General features: G+C 39.0%; 1 protein-coding gene across 9 annotated transcripts in view; it reads right to left on the bottom strand.

Annotated features, from left to right (window-relative positions):
• The window catches only part of PAFAH1B1 (platelet activating factor acetylhydrolase 1b regulatory subunit 1), a 168,507-nt gene that overhangs the window by 31,346 nt on the left and 119,808 nt on the right, over window positions 1–17,353 (bottom strand). For all 9 annotated transcript variants that reach the window (XR_014820346.1, XR_014820347.1, XR_014820348.1 and 6 more), the window contains 1 exon segment: window positions 17,071–17,290. Coding sequence is in view for 6 of the 9 variants with exons in the window: in XM_005657017.3 (XP_005657074.1) it covers window positions 17,071–17,102 (32 nt within the window). In the remaining 3 variants the exon portion in view is untranslated.

Here is a 17,353-nt window from a genome sequence, read left to right as displayed (position 1 = left end):
ATCCTTAACCCACTGAGCAAGGCCAGAGATCGAACCCGCAACCTCATGGTTCCTAGTCAGATTTGTTAACCACTGCGCCACGACGGGAACTCCCAATTACACTTTTTAAAAGTGTAAAAAAAAATCCCATTTTCTACATTCTCCTCCAACTTTAATATGTCTATAGCAATTGTAGGTATTTACTTAACTGTGAGACCCCTTTAGAATATATTCCTGTAAAAAATTACTTTGCATACTTAGACCCATACAGAAAAGTCAGGCTGAACAAAAAGAGGATAGCCAATATAACTACTATGTCTTGAAAAGTTTGAAACATTTACATTTCTAAAGGTAAAGCGAATTTTCACTATAAAACAAGGGAGGAAAGAAAAGAAGAGGAATGGGGGAAGGGATGAGTAGCAAAACCAGTTACCAAAGGGTGTAAAAACTAATTCAAAAAAGAGAAATGAGATTGAATGGAAGAATCTTTTTTATGAAGATGTTCTAGGGATTAAAGGAAAAAGAAAATTATAGGCAGGGGAATGAGGGAGAGAAAGGGGATGAGAATGATACTTGATGAAGATCTCAATGGATACCCAATCAAATCCTTCAACATTCTTGACTTTAAAACACTCCTTAACAATGGATAGGTCTTCATTAACTTAAAAAAAAAAGCACTTCAAACCTTCAATCAATAAATATTATAGTTAATGGTAAAACACTAGAAATACATGCATTAAAGTCAAGGACAAGGAACCTTATAATCACTATTTAAAATTGCTCCAAAAGTAGTTCCCATCGTGGCGCAGTGGTTAACGAATCCGACTAGGAACCATGAGGTTGCGGGTTCGGTCCCTGCCCTTGCTCAGTGGGTTAACGATCCGGCGTTGCCGTGAGCTGTGGTGTAGGTTGCAGACGCGGCTCGGATCCCGAGTTGCTGTGGCTCTGGCGTAGGCCGGTGGCTACAGCTGCGATTCGACCCCTAGCCTGGGAACCTCCATATGCCGCGGGAGCAGCCCAAGAAATAGCAACAACAACAACAACAACAACAACAAAAATCTCAAAACAAAAAACAAAAAACAAAAAAACCCCAAAAAAACAAAAAAATAAAATAAAATAAAATTGCTCCAAAAGTGATCCATCTAAATAACAGATATAAATATTGGAAATGAGATTAAGATATGAGAGATAGCTGAAAGACAGGACAGAAACAGATTATGAAAAACATGCAAGGCAGAAAAAGCAATTTAATCTAAGTGACTTTTTTTCTTTTCTTTTTCAGCCATCCCTGCAGCACATGGAAGTTCCTGGGCCAGGGATCGAATCTGAGCCGCATCTGTGACCTATGCCACAGCTGCCAGATCCCACTGTGCCTCCAGAGAGACAAACTAGATCATTAACCCACTGCTCCACAGCAGAACTCCTGTAAGTGAAATTTAAAAAAAATTTATATATCAGAAGCATATAGGAAAATTAGATGGGATAACAACTAAATAAAGGAAGAGTATCATATAGTAAGCCAAGCTCTAAAGAATAAAAATGAAGAACTCTTGGAGTTCCTGTCGTGGTGCAGTGGTTAATAAATCCGACTAGGAACCATGAGGTTGAGGGTTCGATCCCTGGCCTTGCTCAGTGGGTTAAGGATCTGCCATTGCCATGAGCTCTGGTGTAGGTCGAAGACGTGGCTCGGATCCCACATTGCTGTGGCTGTGGTGTAGACCGATAGCTACAGCTCCGATTAGACCCCTAGCCTGGGAACCTCCATATGCTGCGGGTGTGGCCCTCAAAAGACAAAAAAAAAAAAAAGGAAAGAAATTTATGTTTAAATATATACTTACTTCCCTAGTCAATGAAAATATATAGCCTTTTAAAATAAAAATTTGAAAGAGAATTATGGCCTCATTTCGGTTCCAACATCCAATTCATGTATTTTGTTTCCAAATTTTACTGAAGAATAGTTGATACTGTGTTAATTTCTGCTGTATAGCAAAGTGATTTATTATACAGAAACATATACATTTAAAAATACTCTTTTCCTTATGATTTACCATAGGACCCTGAATACAGTTCTCTGTGCTCTACAGTAGGACCTTGTTATTTATCCCCTCCATGTATACTAGCTTACACCTGCTAACCCCAACCTCCCACTCCATCCTTCTCCCAAGCCCTTCCCCCGTGGCAGCCACAAGTCTGCTCTCCTAGTCTACAAGTCTGTTTCTGTTTTGCAGACAGGTTCATTTGTGTCATATTTTAGATTCCACACATAAGTGACACCACATGGTATTTGTCTTTCTCTTTCTGACTTACTTCACCTAGTATGGTAATTTCTAGTTCCATCCATGTCGCTGCAAATGGTATTCTTCCTTCCTTTATTGCCTTTAAAGGCCACCCCCTTGGCATATGGAGGTTCCCAGGCTAGGGGTCCAATTGGAGCTGCAGCTGCTGGCCTACACCACAGCAACAGCAACACAGGATCTGAACCACGCCTGCAACCTACACCACAGGTCATGGCAACTCCAGATCCTTAACTCACTGAGTGAGACCAGAGATGGAACTGCAACCTCACGGTTCCTAGTCGAATTCATTTGCGCTGTGCCATAAAGGGAACACCATATTTCACTTTTTAAATTCATGGCTGAATAGTAGTCCATTGCATATACGTACATCCTCTTCATTCATTCATCTTTTGATGGATAGGCTGTTTCCATGTCTTGGCTACTGTGAATAGTGCTGCTATGAACACAGGGATACATGTATATTTTTGAATTATAGTTTTGTTTGGATATATACCCAGGAGTGGGATTGCTGGATCACACTGGTAACTCTATCCTTAGTTTTCTGACGAACCTACAGATTGTTTATTTTGGGGGGGGCACACCCACAGCATATGGAGGTTCCCAGGCTAGGGGTCGAATCAGACCTATAGGTGCTGGCCTATACCACAGCAATGTGGGATCTAAGCTATGTCTGCAACCTACACCACAGCTTGCGGCAACACTGGATCCTTAACTCACTGAGCGAGGCCAGGGATCAAACCCACAGCCTCATGGATACTAGTCAGGTTCATTAGCGCTGAGCCATGACAGAAACTCTCATATTGTTTTTCACAGTAGCTGACCCAATTTACAGTCCCAACAGTGTAGGACAGTTCCCTTTTCTCCAGCATTTGTTATTTGTACTTTTTTTTTTTTATATAAAGTATAACTGACTTACAATGTTGTACTTACTTGAAGACTTTTTCTCTGAATACTGAATACTTTTTTTCTGTGCTTACTGGCCATTTGTATTTCTTCTCTGGAGAACTATTAGGTCTTCTGCCCAATTTTCAATTGGGTTGTTCGGGTTTTTGCTGTTGAGCTGTATGAGCTGTTTGTATATTTTGGAAATTAAGCCCTGGTCAGTCAAGTAATGCAAATAGTAACTGAATTTCAACAGCTCAAGCTACAATCTCAGAATATTCTTCAATTAAACTGAGCCAGAGGATTTAAAACAGAGTGGGAAATACCTGTTTGAAAGCTGAATTACTAACAAAATCTAAACACTGCTCTCATTCCTTAACATAGATTCTAAATGATCCTCAAGTGCCCAAAACTAAGCTACAGAACTATTTGTAACAGCATATTGCCAAGATGCAAGGTACTGTGCTCACACCTGTCTTTACAATTGTTCACTCCATGACATGTGTATATGTGCCAGAGCCTTATATGGCATCTAATGCCACTCTATGAATATATGCTGCCATAGCTATAGTGTATTTCCATGTATAATTTCAAGTGTGCAGGGAAGTACAGATCTGTACTTAAAAAAAAAAAAATCAGGAGAGAACCACTTTCTAATGGATACTAAATATATACAATGTTCAAATACATGTACATGAGAAACCTGAACACCTCAAAGTAAAGAGATTAGTTTTTTTTAAAGCAAAATACAACTTAAAAATATATTATGGAAGTGAAAAGAAAGAAGGAACCTTAAATGCTTGCTGTTAAGTGAAAGAAATTATTCTGAAGAGGCTACATACCACGTGATTACAACTTTCTGAAAATGGCAAAAGTACAGGGTGCAAAAAGATCAGTGGTTACCAGGGATTTGGAAAGAGGGAGGGATGGGCAAAAGGTGAAGCACAGGGGATTTTTAGGGCAGTAAAGCTGTCTACAGGCAAAGCAGGATTTAGGAGAAGGGTGAAGAGAATTAGTTTTACATGTGCCAGCCAGAATTAGCTAACAGACAAACAAGAAATTATCCAAAAAAGGACTGAGATAATTTGAAGAAGGTTAGCTCATCTGAGGAGGACCTGAGAAGCTAAGAGGTAAAATATGCCCCAAGGGTAAAGGACTGTAATAATATGGTAGAAAGGTGTTCGATGACAGCACACTCCATTTCAAGCTATTCTAGCCCAATCACTCTTCCCTACAAACAAAACTGTCCTCAAAGAAAGAAGGTAAAATGCCACATAGGACCCATGCAAATTTTTTAAAAGAAAAGGAAAAGTAGCAAAGCAAGTAATAGAGGAAAGCATGCTTTACAGAGGAAGAATAACTCCTAGAAGCAACAGAAAATTATAGATGAATGCTATCTTAAAAGAAAAGGAAAAGTAGCAAAGCAAGTAATAGAGGAAAGCATGCTTTACAGAGGAAGAATAACTCCTAGAAGCAACAGAAAATTATAGATGAATGCTATCTTCAAAAATATCCAAGGTAATATAAAACTAAAAATAGACCAAAATTAAAAGAATCCAAAAAGACATAATAGAATATAACCAAATATAATAAGAGAAAATATCCTTAAAATAAAGAATATCTAGGAAGTTCCCTTGTGGCGCAGCAGATTAAGGATTTAGTGTTGCTGCAACTGTGGTGCAGGTTGAAACTGCTGAGGGTGCTCCATCCCTGGCCTGGGAATTTCCACATGCCAAGGGGGCAGCCAAAAACAAAACAAAACAAAACAAAACCCCCCCAAAAAAAGCAAACAAAATCTAGCTTGGTGAATAGGAAGACAAGTGAACAAAATACTATGGTTACCTAGGCAGAAAAGCAAGGAGAAATAGGCTCCACTGCAACTATAATACCAGAGAATATTAATATTCTTTCTTTCTTTTTGGCCGTGCCTACAGTGTATGAAGTTCCCAAGCCAGGAACTGAACCCAAGCCACAGCAATGACAATGCTGAGTTCTCAACCACTAGGTCACCAGGGAACTAAAGTTTCTCAGTTCAAAAGAAAATCCATTAATATTTTACTTTGACTACACAGACAAAAATACCTATGTGCCTTATAAAATACTGAAACAATCCTGTCACAAATCTTCTTTATCCAATTTCATTCTCTTCAGAGGCAACCACTGTTAACAGCATAGTGTATATCCTTTCAGGCCTTTACAGATATAGGCATGAACAAAATGCATAGCTGTGTGTGGGTGTTTAACATAAATGTATCATACCATCTTATTTAGCTACCAGACTATTTGACTTAACAATGCATCTGAGAGTTCTTTACCTATTGATACACAGAAATATACCACATTTTTAAAATGCTATACAGCACCCCATAGAATAGATATAACGCAGTTAACATATTCCTAATGATGGTTAATTTTAGATTATCAGCTTCTTACCACTAAAAACAAGGCAAAACATTCATAATTTTACATAGCTATTCCTACAGAAATACTTGCACATGTGCTAAAAAAAGGGGGGGGGGACTCTTTATAAAGAAAACTGTCATATCAAAGAACACACATATTTTGAAAGACACTGTCAAACTGACCTTTAAAGAAATGATAACAATGTATATGCCTGTCACAGGTGTCTGAAAGAACCCATTTCCATACACCCTTGAGAGTCAAGGCTGTCATTATTTTCATTTTGGACAACAGTTTTAAAGAAAACACTGTATTTTTTTTTTTTTTGTCTTTTTGCTGTTTCTTTGGGCCACTCCCTCAGCATATGGAGGTTCCCAGGCTAGGGGTCTAATCGGAGCTGTAGCCGCCAGCCTACTCCAGAGCCACAGCAACGCGGGATCTGAGCCGCGCCTGCAACCTACACCACAGCTCATGGCAACGCCGGATAGTTAACCCACTGAGCAAGGGCAGGGACTGAACCCACAACCTCATGGTTCCTAGTCGGAGTCGTTAACCACTGGGCCACGACGGGAACTCCACGCTGTATTCTGTTTTGTTTATGGATACTAAGTTTACTGGCCAATTAAAATTTTTTTTTTGTGAATGGCCTCAGTATTGTCTTTTTCTCATTTTCCTACTAGCTGTAACCATTTTTATTAATTTTTAGGATTTCTTTCTATATTCTAGATGTCATTCCTCTGTTACATGTGTTGCAAATATTTTCCCCAGCAAGTATTTTAACTTTTATTTTAGGTCCTTCTTAGAAAAACTTTATAATTTGATAGTCAAATTTTCCACTTTTTCTTTTGTTTTCTACATTTGGTATCTTTAGGAAGTCATTTCCTACCAAAAGGCTATGTTTTCTCCTACCATTTGTACACCGTAATTTTGTATTTATTAACTTTTGGGCTTTTACTCCTTCTGGATTCAAGGTTATCTTATTTAGTACAATCTGCTGCACAAACACTATTTGCTGAACAGTACATCTTTTCTCTACTGATGTGAAATGCCATCTTTTTCTTTTATTTATTTATTTTTTATTTTTATTTTTTGGCTTTTTGCTATTTCTTGGGCCGCTCCCGCGGCATATGGAGGTTCCCAGGCTAGGGGTCGAATCGGAGCTGTAGCCGCCAGCCTACGCCAGAGCCACAGCAACTCGGGATCCGAGCCGCGTCTGCAACCTACACCACAGCTCACAGCAACGCCGGATCCTTAACCCACTGAGCAAGGCCAGGGACCGAACCCGAAACCTCATGGTTCCTAGTCGGATTCCTTAACCACTGCGCCACGACGGGAACTCCCTGAAATGCCATCTTTATCATATGCTGAATTTCCATTGACAAATGGGCCTGTCTCTAAACTCTGTCCCCCTAACTTACTTCCCAATCCACAAATATTTTACTTACTACCTTTATAGTAACATTTGAATATTTGATACAATTAGTCACTTTCTCACTAATCCTTTACAATTTTTTCTTAACCACTTTCCTCTTCCAGATGAATTTGAGAACCAGCCGGTCATGAAAAATTGTTCGGATTTTTATTGGGATTCTATTTAATTTCATTAATAATTTGGAAGTTCTGACACCTTCCCATTATTCACATTTTTTTCACTAGAAATAGTGCAAAGCAATCTTTTTTACATTACCCAACAGCAAAAACAAATTTTTTTGAAGGCCATCTTGTTTCTGGCTACCACATTAAACCCAATCAATCTACTGTTAATTCTGTTGGGTTTACTGTTTAGATGCTATCACTACAAATACATTTGGTCTCTTCCTTTCCAATAGTTATATCTAATTCTTTTTGTTGTCCTATTACGTTCATTAGAATCGCAAATCCAAGTTTAAATAGTAGCAGGAAGACAGGAACTTTCTAAAACTCAGAATTGTTCTAGACTTTAACAGAACTGCATTTGATCTTTCTAATGTTTGCCATAAATTTCTGGCAAAGAGCCTTAATCAGATTTAGAAAATACCCTATACCTTATTTTCTAAGAAATTTTTTTTTGGTCTTTTTTTTTTTTTTTTTTTTTTTTTTTTTTGCCTTTTCTGGGGCCACTCTGCAGCATGTGGAGGTTAGGGGTCGAATTGGAGCTGTAGCTGCCGGCCTACACCAGAGCCATGGCAACGTGAGATCCAAGCTGTGTCTACGACCCACACCACAGCTCACGGCAACACCGGATCCTTAACCCACTGAGGAAGGCCAGGGATCGAACCCGCAACCTCATGGTTCCTAGTTGGATTCGTTAACCACTGTGCCACAACTGGAACTTAAGAAATTTTTAACAATCAGGAAGAAACATTAAAAATACTATTTCTGGGAGTTCCCTTGTGACACAGTGGGCTAAGGATCTGGCACTGTCACTGCAGAAGCGCAGGTTTGATCCCTGGCTCAAGGAAATTCCACATGCCACACAGGTGCAGCTAAAAAAAAGTACTATTCCTGTGTTTTCTGAATTGATGATTTTTTTTTCTATTTATTAATATAATCATTACATTAACAGGTTTCTTTCTTTCTTTTTTTTTTTTTTTTTTGGATTTTAAGGGCCACAGCCACAGCATATGGACGTTCCCAGGCTAGGCCTACACCACAGCCATAGAATCGCCAGATCCAAGCTGTATCTGCAACCTACACCACAGCTCACAGCAACACCAGATCTCCGACCCACTGAGCAAGGCCAGGTATTGAACCCTCGTCCTCATGGATACTACACAGGTTCGTTACCACTGAGCCATGACGGGAACTCCCTAATAGGTTTCTTTTCTTTTCTTTTTTTTTTTTTTTTGTCTTTTTTTGCTATTTCTTTGGGCCGCTCCCGCAGCATATGGAGGTTCCCAGGCTAGGGGTCGAATCGGAGCTGCAGCCACCGGTCTACGCCAGAGCCACAGCAACTCGGGATCCGAGCCACGTCTGCAACCTACACCACAGCTCACGGCAATGCCGGATCGCTAACCCACTGAGCAAGGGCAGGGACCGAACCCGCAACCTCATGGTTCCTAGTCGGATTCATTAACCACTGCGCCATGACGGGAACTCCCAGGTTTCTAAATGTTGGAAAAACTTTTGTGTTCTTGGGATACTTGCCCATGATTAACTTCTTTCATATGCTACAAGGTTCGGTTATTGTATTATTTAGTGTTTTATGTCTGAGTTCATATAAAAATTAGTGTGTAATGAATTTCTTTCTTCATTATTTTCCTTCTGCCTAGTGTTGCTATCAGGGTTATTCTATCCTCATAAAACGAGCTCCTGGGAGTTCTCCTGTGGTGCAGTGGGTTAAGGATCTGGCATCACTGTGGTGGCTTGGGTTGCTGCTGTGGCATGGAATTGATCCCTGGCCTGAGAACTCCTGCATGCCACGGGAGTGGCCAAAAAAAATTTTTAAATAAAAAAATAAGCTCCTAAGTTTTCCACCTTTTTCTATGTTCTGGAAGCAACAACATAATCTGGGAAGTTACTGGTCCTCAAAAACTTGATAAAAAAATCTAGGCTTGAAAATCACCTGAACTTGGAGAGAAGGGAGGGACTGGACTGGACTGGGAGTTTGTGGTTAGTAGATACAAACTATTACATTTAGAATCGATAAGCAATGAGGTCCTACTGTATAGTACAAGGAACTATATCTAGTCGCTTGGGATAGACCATTATGGAAGATAATATTTTTAAAAAAAGAAATGTACATATGTGTGTGACTGAATCACTTTGCGTTACAGCAGAAATTGGCACAACACTATAAATCAACCATACTCTAATAAAATTCGTTTTAATTAAAAAAAAAAAAAAAAGAGAGAGAGAGAGAGGAGTTGCCACTGTGGTGCAGCGGAAACAAATCTGACTAGGAACCACGAGGTTGCGGGTTCTATCCCTGGTATTGCTCGGTGGGTTAAGGATCTGGCACTGCTGTGAGCTGTGGTGTATAGCTCAGATGTGGCTTGGATCCTGCGTTGCTGTGGCTTTGGCGTAGGCTGGCAGCTGTAGCTCCGGCTGGACCCCTAGACTGGGAACATCCATATGCTGTGAATGTGGCCCTAAAAAGGAGATAGATAGATAGATAGATAGATAGATAGATAGATAGATAAAATCATCTGCACTTGAACTCCATTTACCATTTTCTCTACAGTTTATGATCAATTCAAATTTTCTACTTCTTTTGAACAAATTTTATCATACATGTATTCATCTAGAAAATCACTCAGCTGATTCAGATTTTCAAATTTAATAGGACAGAACACTCATAATTTTGAAAATCTTCATTTTATGTTGCCTATTTCATTACTATATTGTTCATCTGTATCTTTTCTCTTTTAGTTTTGTCTACCCCCCCACCATTGGCTACCCCATGGCACATGCACTTTCCTAGGCCAGGGATCAGATCCTAGCTACAGTTGCAATCTACATGGCAACTTTAACCCACTGTACTAGGGCAGGGATTGAACCCTATCCTGGGGCTACAGAGATGCCACAGATCCCATTGTGCCAGAGCAGGAACTCCCAGTTTTGTCTATTTTTAAAGCAAGTTTTTAATTTTACCAAACAGGTTACCAGGTTATATTTTCTATTTCATTAATTTCTGTTTTTATTTATTATTAATTCCTTCCTTCTGCTTTCTTTAGGCTTATTTGTTATTCTTTTTCTTGAATGTTCATTTCTAGTCTTTATTTTTTAAAAAAGATTCATTAGGGAGTTCCTGTTGTGATGCAATGGAAACGAACCCGACTAGGAACCATGAGGTTGTGGGTTCGATCCTTGGCCTCACTCAGTGGGTTAAGGATCCTGTGTTGCTGTGGCTGTGGTGTAGGTTGCAGATGCAGCTCAGATCCTACGTTGCTGTGGCATAGGCCAGAAGCTGTAGCTCTAACTGGACCCCTAGTCTAGGAACCTCTGTATGCCACGGGTGCAGCCCTTAAAAAAAAAAAAAAAAAGATTCATTAAAGACTATCTGATTTTTTATATGCCATTATGTAGTAGGCTACATCCCAGGTTTTTGTTGTGAGTACTCTCACTAGTAATAATTTCTTTACTTCCTAAATTTCATTCAGCTCTTTATTCCAGTTACTTTGAAGTATACTTTTAAATGTTCATATGGATAGATTTCTCTTTTCTCTCCTTTTGCAATTAATTTGTACATTTATTGCATTATTGTCAGCTAATGAGGTTTATGTGATTTCTGCATTTTTGGAATTTGAAATTTTCTTTTCAGTCTAAAACATGGCAATATTTTTCCTTAATATTTATAACTGAGGGGGGAAAAGGCATAATCTAAAAATTGTTCACCTTTTACTTCTCATTCATTTTGGGAGCAAGAAAAAATTATTCTCTAGCATGCAAAAACTCACAGAGGTCCATATATGAGCCCATTTTGAAAAAAGTACAAGATTGACAAAATCTACCCAGAGAGTAGATAAGATAAACTATTCTTATCAAAACAAGAATATAAGAATGGCCCAAACTCATCAAATTGTACACATTAAATATCTACAGTTATTTGTTTATCAACCATACTTCAATAAAGCTGTTTAGGAGTTACCACTGTGGCTTAGCAGTAACGAACCCAACCAGTATCCATGAGGATGTAGGTTTGATTCCTGGCCCCGCTCAGTGGCTTAAGGATCCCGCGTTGCTGTGGCTGTGGCATACGCTGGCAGTTTCAGCTTCAATTCAACCCCTAGCTTGGGAACTTTCATATGCGGCAGGTGCAGCCCTAAAAAGCAAATGATAATAATAATAATAATAATAATAATAAAGCTGTTTAAAAAATACAAGAATGGGAAAGTTGTGGCACAAAAGAATTAGGGGTGAACATCAAATCAAATACAGTATGTATACAGGACAACCTAAAAATACAGACTTCATCTTTTATTTTTGTTTTTTTGTTTTTAGGACTACACCTGTGGCATATGGAAGTTTCCAGGCTAGGGGCTGAATCAGAGCTACAGCTTCCAGCCTACACCACAGCCAGAGAAATTCAAGATCTGAGCCATGTCCATGACCTACATCATAGCTCACGGCAACGTGAGATCCTTAACTCACTGAGCAAGGCCAGGGGTTGAACCTGCATCCTCATGAATACTAATCAGGTTTGTAACCACTGAGCCACAATGAAATTCCCTTCCTTTATCTTTCATGGGGAGAAATCAATGCATAAAATTTGATAAAGAAATAGAGGTATAAGTAGTATTAAATGAACTAAAAACAGATACTATTTCTAAATTCACAGAACAGGTGACAAAAAATATTAAAAACAGTAAGACCACAGAAGGTAGGCAATACACATTCAGTGAGTTTAACCACAAATTATCATTTTCAAGTTTGTCAAAATTCATTTCATTTCTATTCCAAAAATATCTTAAAGAATTTTACTGGCTAATTGTTATCCAACCTTTAGAAATGCCAAAATGCTACAAAGGCGAATTGAGGTACCCAAATTTATCTTACTTGTAAAAGGTACATAAACATTTGTGATTTTATATCACAGTAAATATATGTTCATATTTTCAAAAACAGGAGAAAAAGGAAAACCTTTCATTTTATTTCCTTACTAAAAACTAAATCCATCTCCCAAATTTATATTTATATTTTCTTTGCTTGATGATGAGCACTTTAAGTCAATTCTTATCTCAACTTCCATAAAAACTTAGCTACCTGAAATTAGGTTCTCCGCTCTTCAGTTGATTTTTACCCCCCCAAAAAAGCTTTATTATTATTATTTTTGTCTTTTTGCTTTTTTTTTTTTTTTTTTTTTTTGTCTTTTTTTGCTATTTCTTGGGCCGCTCCCGCGGCATATGGAGGTTCCCAGGCTAGGGGTCGAATCGGAGCTGTAGCCACCGGCCTACGCCAGAGCCACAGCAACGCGGGATCCGAGCCGCGTCTGCAACCTACACCACAGCTCACGGCAATGCCGGATCGTTAACCCACTGAGCAAGGGCAGGGACCGAACCCGCAACCTCATGGTTCCTAGTCGGATTCGTTAACCACTGCGCCACGATGGGAACTCCAGCTTTATTATTATAAGCTCTATTCTTAGCCATTATGTTTAAATATTTATCCTGATTATGAAGGTAATAAGCATGATTTGCAGTCACCTCACACAAGGCATCCAGAAGAAAAGGATCTGAAGTGACTTAGAAAGAAGAATGACTTAAGTCAGATATGCCTTCAATAACATAAAAGTAGATATGCAGAGTTACTCATCACAACATTATCTGTAATTACAAAACAGTGAAAACTACTTAGATATTCAAATAGGGGTGTTATTGACTAAACTATGGTGTATACACAGTGGAATATACTCAGCTGTTATTAAAAAAAAAAAAAAAAAAAAGAGCATCTCTATGAATGGACATGGAGTGAGTTTCAGGAGATACTGGTTTGTTTCGGGCTACACTTGAAGCATGTGGAAGTTCCCAGGTCAGGGACTGAACCCATGCCACAGAGTGACCCAGGCCACTTGAATGAAAATGCCAGATCCTTAACCCCTTGAGCCACAAGGGAAATCCCAGGAGATGCTATTAAGTGAAAAAAAGCAAAGTGCAAAACATAACAATCACGCAACATACTACCTTTTATCTAAGAAAGGAGAAACAAGGAAACATACACACACATATATATATCCCATCTTTTTGTTTTTGTCTTTCCTACGGCCGTACCTGCGGCATATGGAGGTTCCCAGGCTAGGGGTCTAACTGGAGCTGTAGCCGCCAGCCTACACCAGAGCCACAGCAACTCAGGATCCAAGCCGTGTCTGCAACCTACACCACAGCTCATGGCAACACAGGATCCTTAACCCACTGAGCGAGGCCAGGGATCGAACACACACTGGGAACTCGAGGTTGGTTCTTATGTAGAGGGTTAAGGAGGGGTAACTGAGTAGAAAGGATTCAGAGGAAGATAACACTTAAGAGTATGTATTTTTGTATAGATGATGTTCTACATAGTTAAAATATTAAATAAAATCAGAAAGATGGTAAGAGGGTGGAATGCAAAACACAGAAACCCTAAAAACTAGGAGATGAACCCAACTGTATTTCAAATGAATGATATGACTACATGAAGAGGGAGAGAAAAAAACAAAACAAATCCATATAATTTACAAACACAGTATTTGATGATATACTCCCAGTCTCCAGTAGTAGATAGACAGGGTAGATGGGGGGAGAACTGCTTACAAATTCTGAACCAGTGGTATGAGCATAATAACTCTGAAACTACTTTGGAAGTATCACAGCCCCCACAGAGGAGAGTCTGGAGACATTTTTGGATGTGGCATCAAGTAGGTAGAAACTAGGGATGTTGCTAAACAATCAAGAGTGTACAGGACAGCCCCCATAGCAAAGAATTATTTGGCCCCAAATGACAATTATGCCAAGATTGAGAAAACTTAGTATGTGAGCCAGGTGTCTGTGCATGTGTTTATACACACATGTACTTCCTAGTTCTGTTTACTTAAAGGGCCAAGAATCAAAGACATCTCAGTAGCAATGAATATACTAGCGGAACAATGGCTTTGGTGCAACAGCTGATTCTAGGATTAAAGCAGGATAGGTAAACAATAAGCATGGGCTATTTTGTTATCCTAGAGAATAAGGGTATATATAAGAGCCAACTGAAGAGGCTCCTATGGAACAACCTGGGATGATTCAAATACCAAAACAGTAAGAAAAGTAATGAATGATAAACGACTGAAAATATAAGAACCTGTGAATTCGTATCAAAATAAAAAGACAAGTATGTATAAAGGAGAAAAAGGTCTACTGATTACAGCAAAATGCTAAGTGCTGACTAATAAATACAGAATGACTAGTGGTGTTAGAAAATCATCACTTTGCAACCACTGTAGTAAAGAATTCTTTAGGCGGGAGTTCCCATCATGGCTCAGTGGTTAACAAATCCGACTAGGAACCATGAGGTTGTGGGTTCGATCCCTGGCCTTGCTCAGTGGGTTAAGGATCCGGTGTTGCCATGAGCTGTGGTGTAGGTTGCAGACGCTGCTCGGATCCCGAGTTGCTGTGGCTCTGGTGTAGGCTGGGGGCTATAGCTCCATTTCAACCCCTCACCTGGGAACCTCCATATGCCGCGAAAGCAGCCCTAGGAAAGATTAAAAAAAAAAAAAAAAAAATTCTTTAGGCAAGAACCATCAATGGAATAAAATGTAGGGGAGAAATACTGATGGGAAAGAAGAATGTTGGAATGATCTTAAGGTGCCTCATCACTTACTTGTTGAAAAGGAAATAACAGTAACTATATAGTGGAGACATGAGGCATTTAACTTGAGGGATCAAAACTATCATCATTGAGGGGCAGATGGACAGTATGTGTCTCTAGATATGATATCCCCTGAAAAGACTAGAAAATGATTTATGTAGTATTCTGGCCAAGAATGCGTAAACTGGATATAAACATGAGGAAACAAACACAAAATGAGAAACATTCATATTTCAAAAAAAAAAAAAAAAAAAAGGAGTTCCTGTTGTGGCTCAGCAATAATGAACCCTACTGGTATCCATGAGGATGCAGGTGTGATCCCTAGCTTCATTCAGTGGGTTGGGGATGCAGTGTTGAGCTACAGTGTAGGTCACAGACATGGCTTGGACCCACCATTACTGTGGATGTGATGTAGGCTGGCAGCTACAGCTCCAATTTGACCCATAGCCTGGGAACTTCCATATGCCAAGGGTGTGGCCCTAAAAAGACACGACCAAAAAAAAAAAAAGACTCATGTAACAAATGTTGTTGAGGATGTGGAGAAAAGGGAACCCTCCTACACTGGTTGGTGGGAATGTAAACTGGTGAGTCACAATGGAAAACGGTATGGAGTTTCTCAAAAAAAACTAAAAACAAAGTTACCATATGACCCAGCAATTCCACTCCTGGATATATATCCAAAAGAAACAAAATACTAATTAATACTACTCAGCCATTAATTAAAAAAAAAAAAAAAAAAAACCTGAAAATTTGGCATGTGAACATGGATGGACTTAGAGGGCATTATGCTAAGTGAAATAAGTCAGACATAGAAAAGACCAATACTGTCTGATATCACCTATATGTGGAATCTAAGAAATAAAACAAACTATTAGATAAAACAAAAAAAGCACACTCACAGATACAGAAAACAAACTAGCAGCTGGTTACCAGTAAAGAGAGTCAACATTTGGGTAGAGGGGGAAAAGGGGTTATTATGGAATTATATGATATCATGTGTGTGAAAGTTTTGAAAACTGTAAAGAGCCACAGAATTTAAAGAATCTTTCATTCAATTAAAAAAATTTTGAGTTCCCTGGTGGCTCAGCAGGTTAAGGACCCCACACTGTCACTGGTATGGCTCAGGTTGCTGCTGTAGTGCATTTTTAACCTTCCACATGCCATGAGTACAGCCAAAAAATTAAAAAATAATTAAAAAATTTTTATGGCCGTGCCCACCTGCAACACATGAAAGTTCCTGGGCCAGGGACTGAATCTGAGCCTCGGTTGTGGCAACACTGTATCCTTTAACCCACTGCTCTAGGCCAGGGATCAAACCCTTACCTCTGCAGCCATCTGAACCACTCCAATCAGATTCTTAACCCATTGTGCCACAGTGGGAACTCTCCCCACCCCCCAATTTTTTTAAAGACTATTCAAAAACAGAATCATAAAAGACAAAGAAAGGTTGAGGAATGTTTCAGGTTAAGTGAGACTAAAGAGACATGACAACTAAATATAGTATCTGATCTCAGACTGGATGGTATATCAGAGAGAGAAAAAAATGCTATAAAGGACAATATTGGGCTGATTAACAAAACTGAAGTAGATTAAATAAAAGCATTGTGACAATGTTAAATTTTACTGAAACTGCTAACTGTAAGAACACAGTTATTCTTAGGAACTGGACAATGAAGTTATCTTTGAGAAAAGACCCTTCATGCATGCAACTCATTCTCAGATGGTCTGGAAAAAAAATTACCTCAACTGACTTGTTTGTTCTGCTTTAAACATATACACGATAACATTAACAAGGACAAATAATACTATGTCAAAATAAGACAGTTTTAAAATCAGACCAAACAGCTCAAACCAGTATCTAAATTTTCATAGCAATAATTTTAATTTAGAATACATCTCTCAGAGTTCCCATTACGGTTCAGCAGTTAGGAATCCAACTAGTATCCCAGAGGACAAGGGTTCGATTCCCGGCCCTGCTTAGTAGATTAAGGATCTGGTATTGCTGTGAGCTGTGGTGTAGCTCACAGATGTGGCTCAGATCCTGCATTGCTGTAGCTGTGGCATAAGCCTGAAGCTGCAGCTCCAATTCAACTCCTAGACTAGGAACTTCCATATGCCACAAGTGTGGCCCTTAAAAGCAAAAATAAAGATAATAATAATGACAATAATACATCTCCCAAAGCCATATTTTTATTTACTACTTGGTCCTTTTATAAGAGGATTTACAAAAAAAAAAAAAAAAAAAAAACATAAAAACAGAGAAACTTACAGTTCATCTCGTTGTCTCTGGGACAGCACCATTTTGGCTGTAACGTCAAGCTTATTCGATATAGTGGTATGTCCCTCCTTTGGGAAATCAAAATCTTTGCGATGCCTGGACTTATACTTAAATATGCCACTAAGTGGCTTCAACGCAGGGGAAAATGATTCTTTCACAAGTGAATCCAACTAGTAACCAGGAGATATTCAACAAGTAAGGTTCATTCCACCTAAGGAGAAAGAGAGAGAAAGGTTATTTTTCACTCAGAATTTAAGTTATTTCTAAATTATTA

Source organism: Sus scrofa, chromosome 12 (assembly GCF_054392235.1).
Source record: "Sus scrofa isolate SSC_HxYL_T2T_F1_AM1 chromosome 12, Sscrofa_HxYL_maternal_Yorkshire_Landrace_v2.0, whole genome shotgun sequence".
In the NCBI taxonomy this organism is placed as follows: Eukaryota; Metazoa; Chordata; class Mammalia; order Artiodactyla; family Suidae; genus Sus; species Sus scrofa.
The sequence above is the reverse complement of the archived record's forward strand: the minus strand, read 5'-3'. Positions and strand labels throughout refer to the sequence as shown.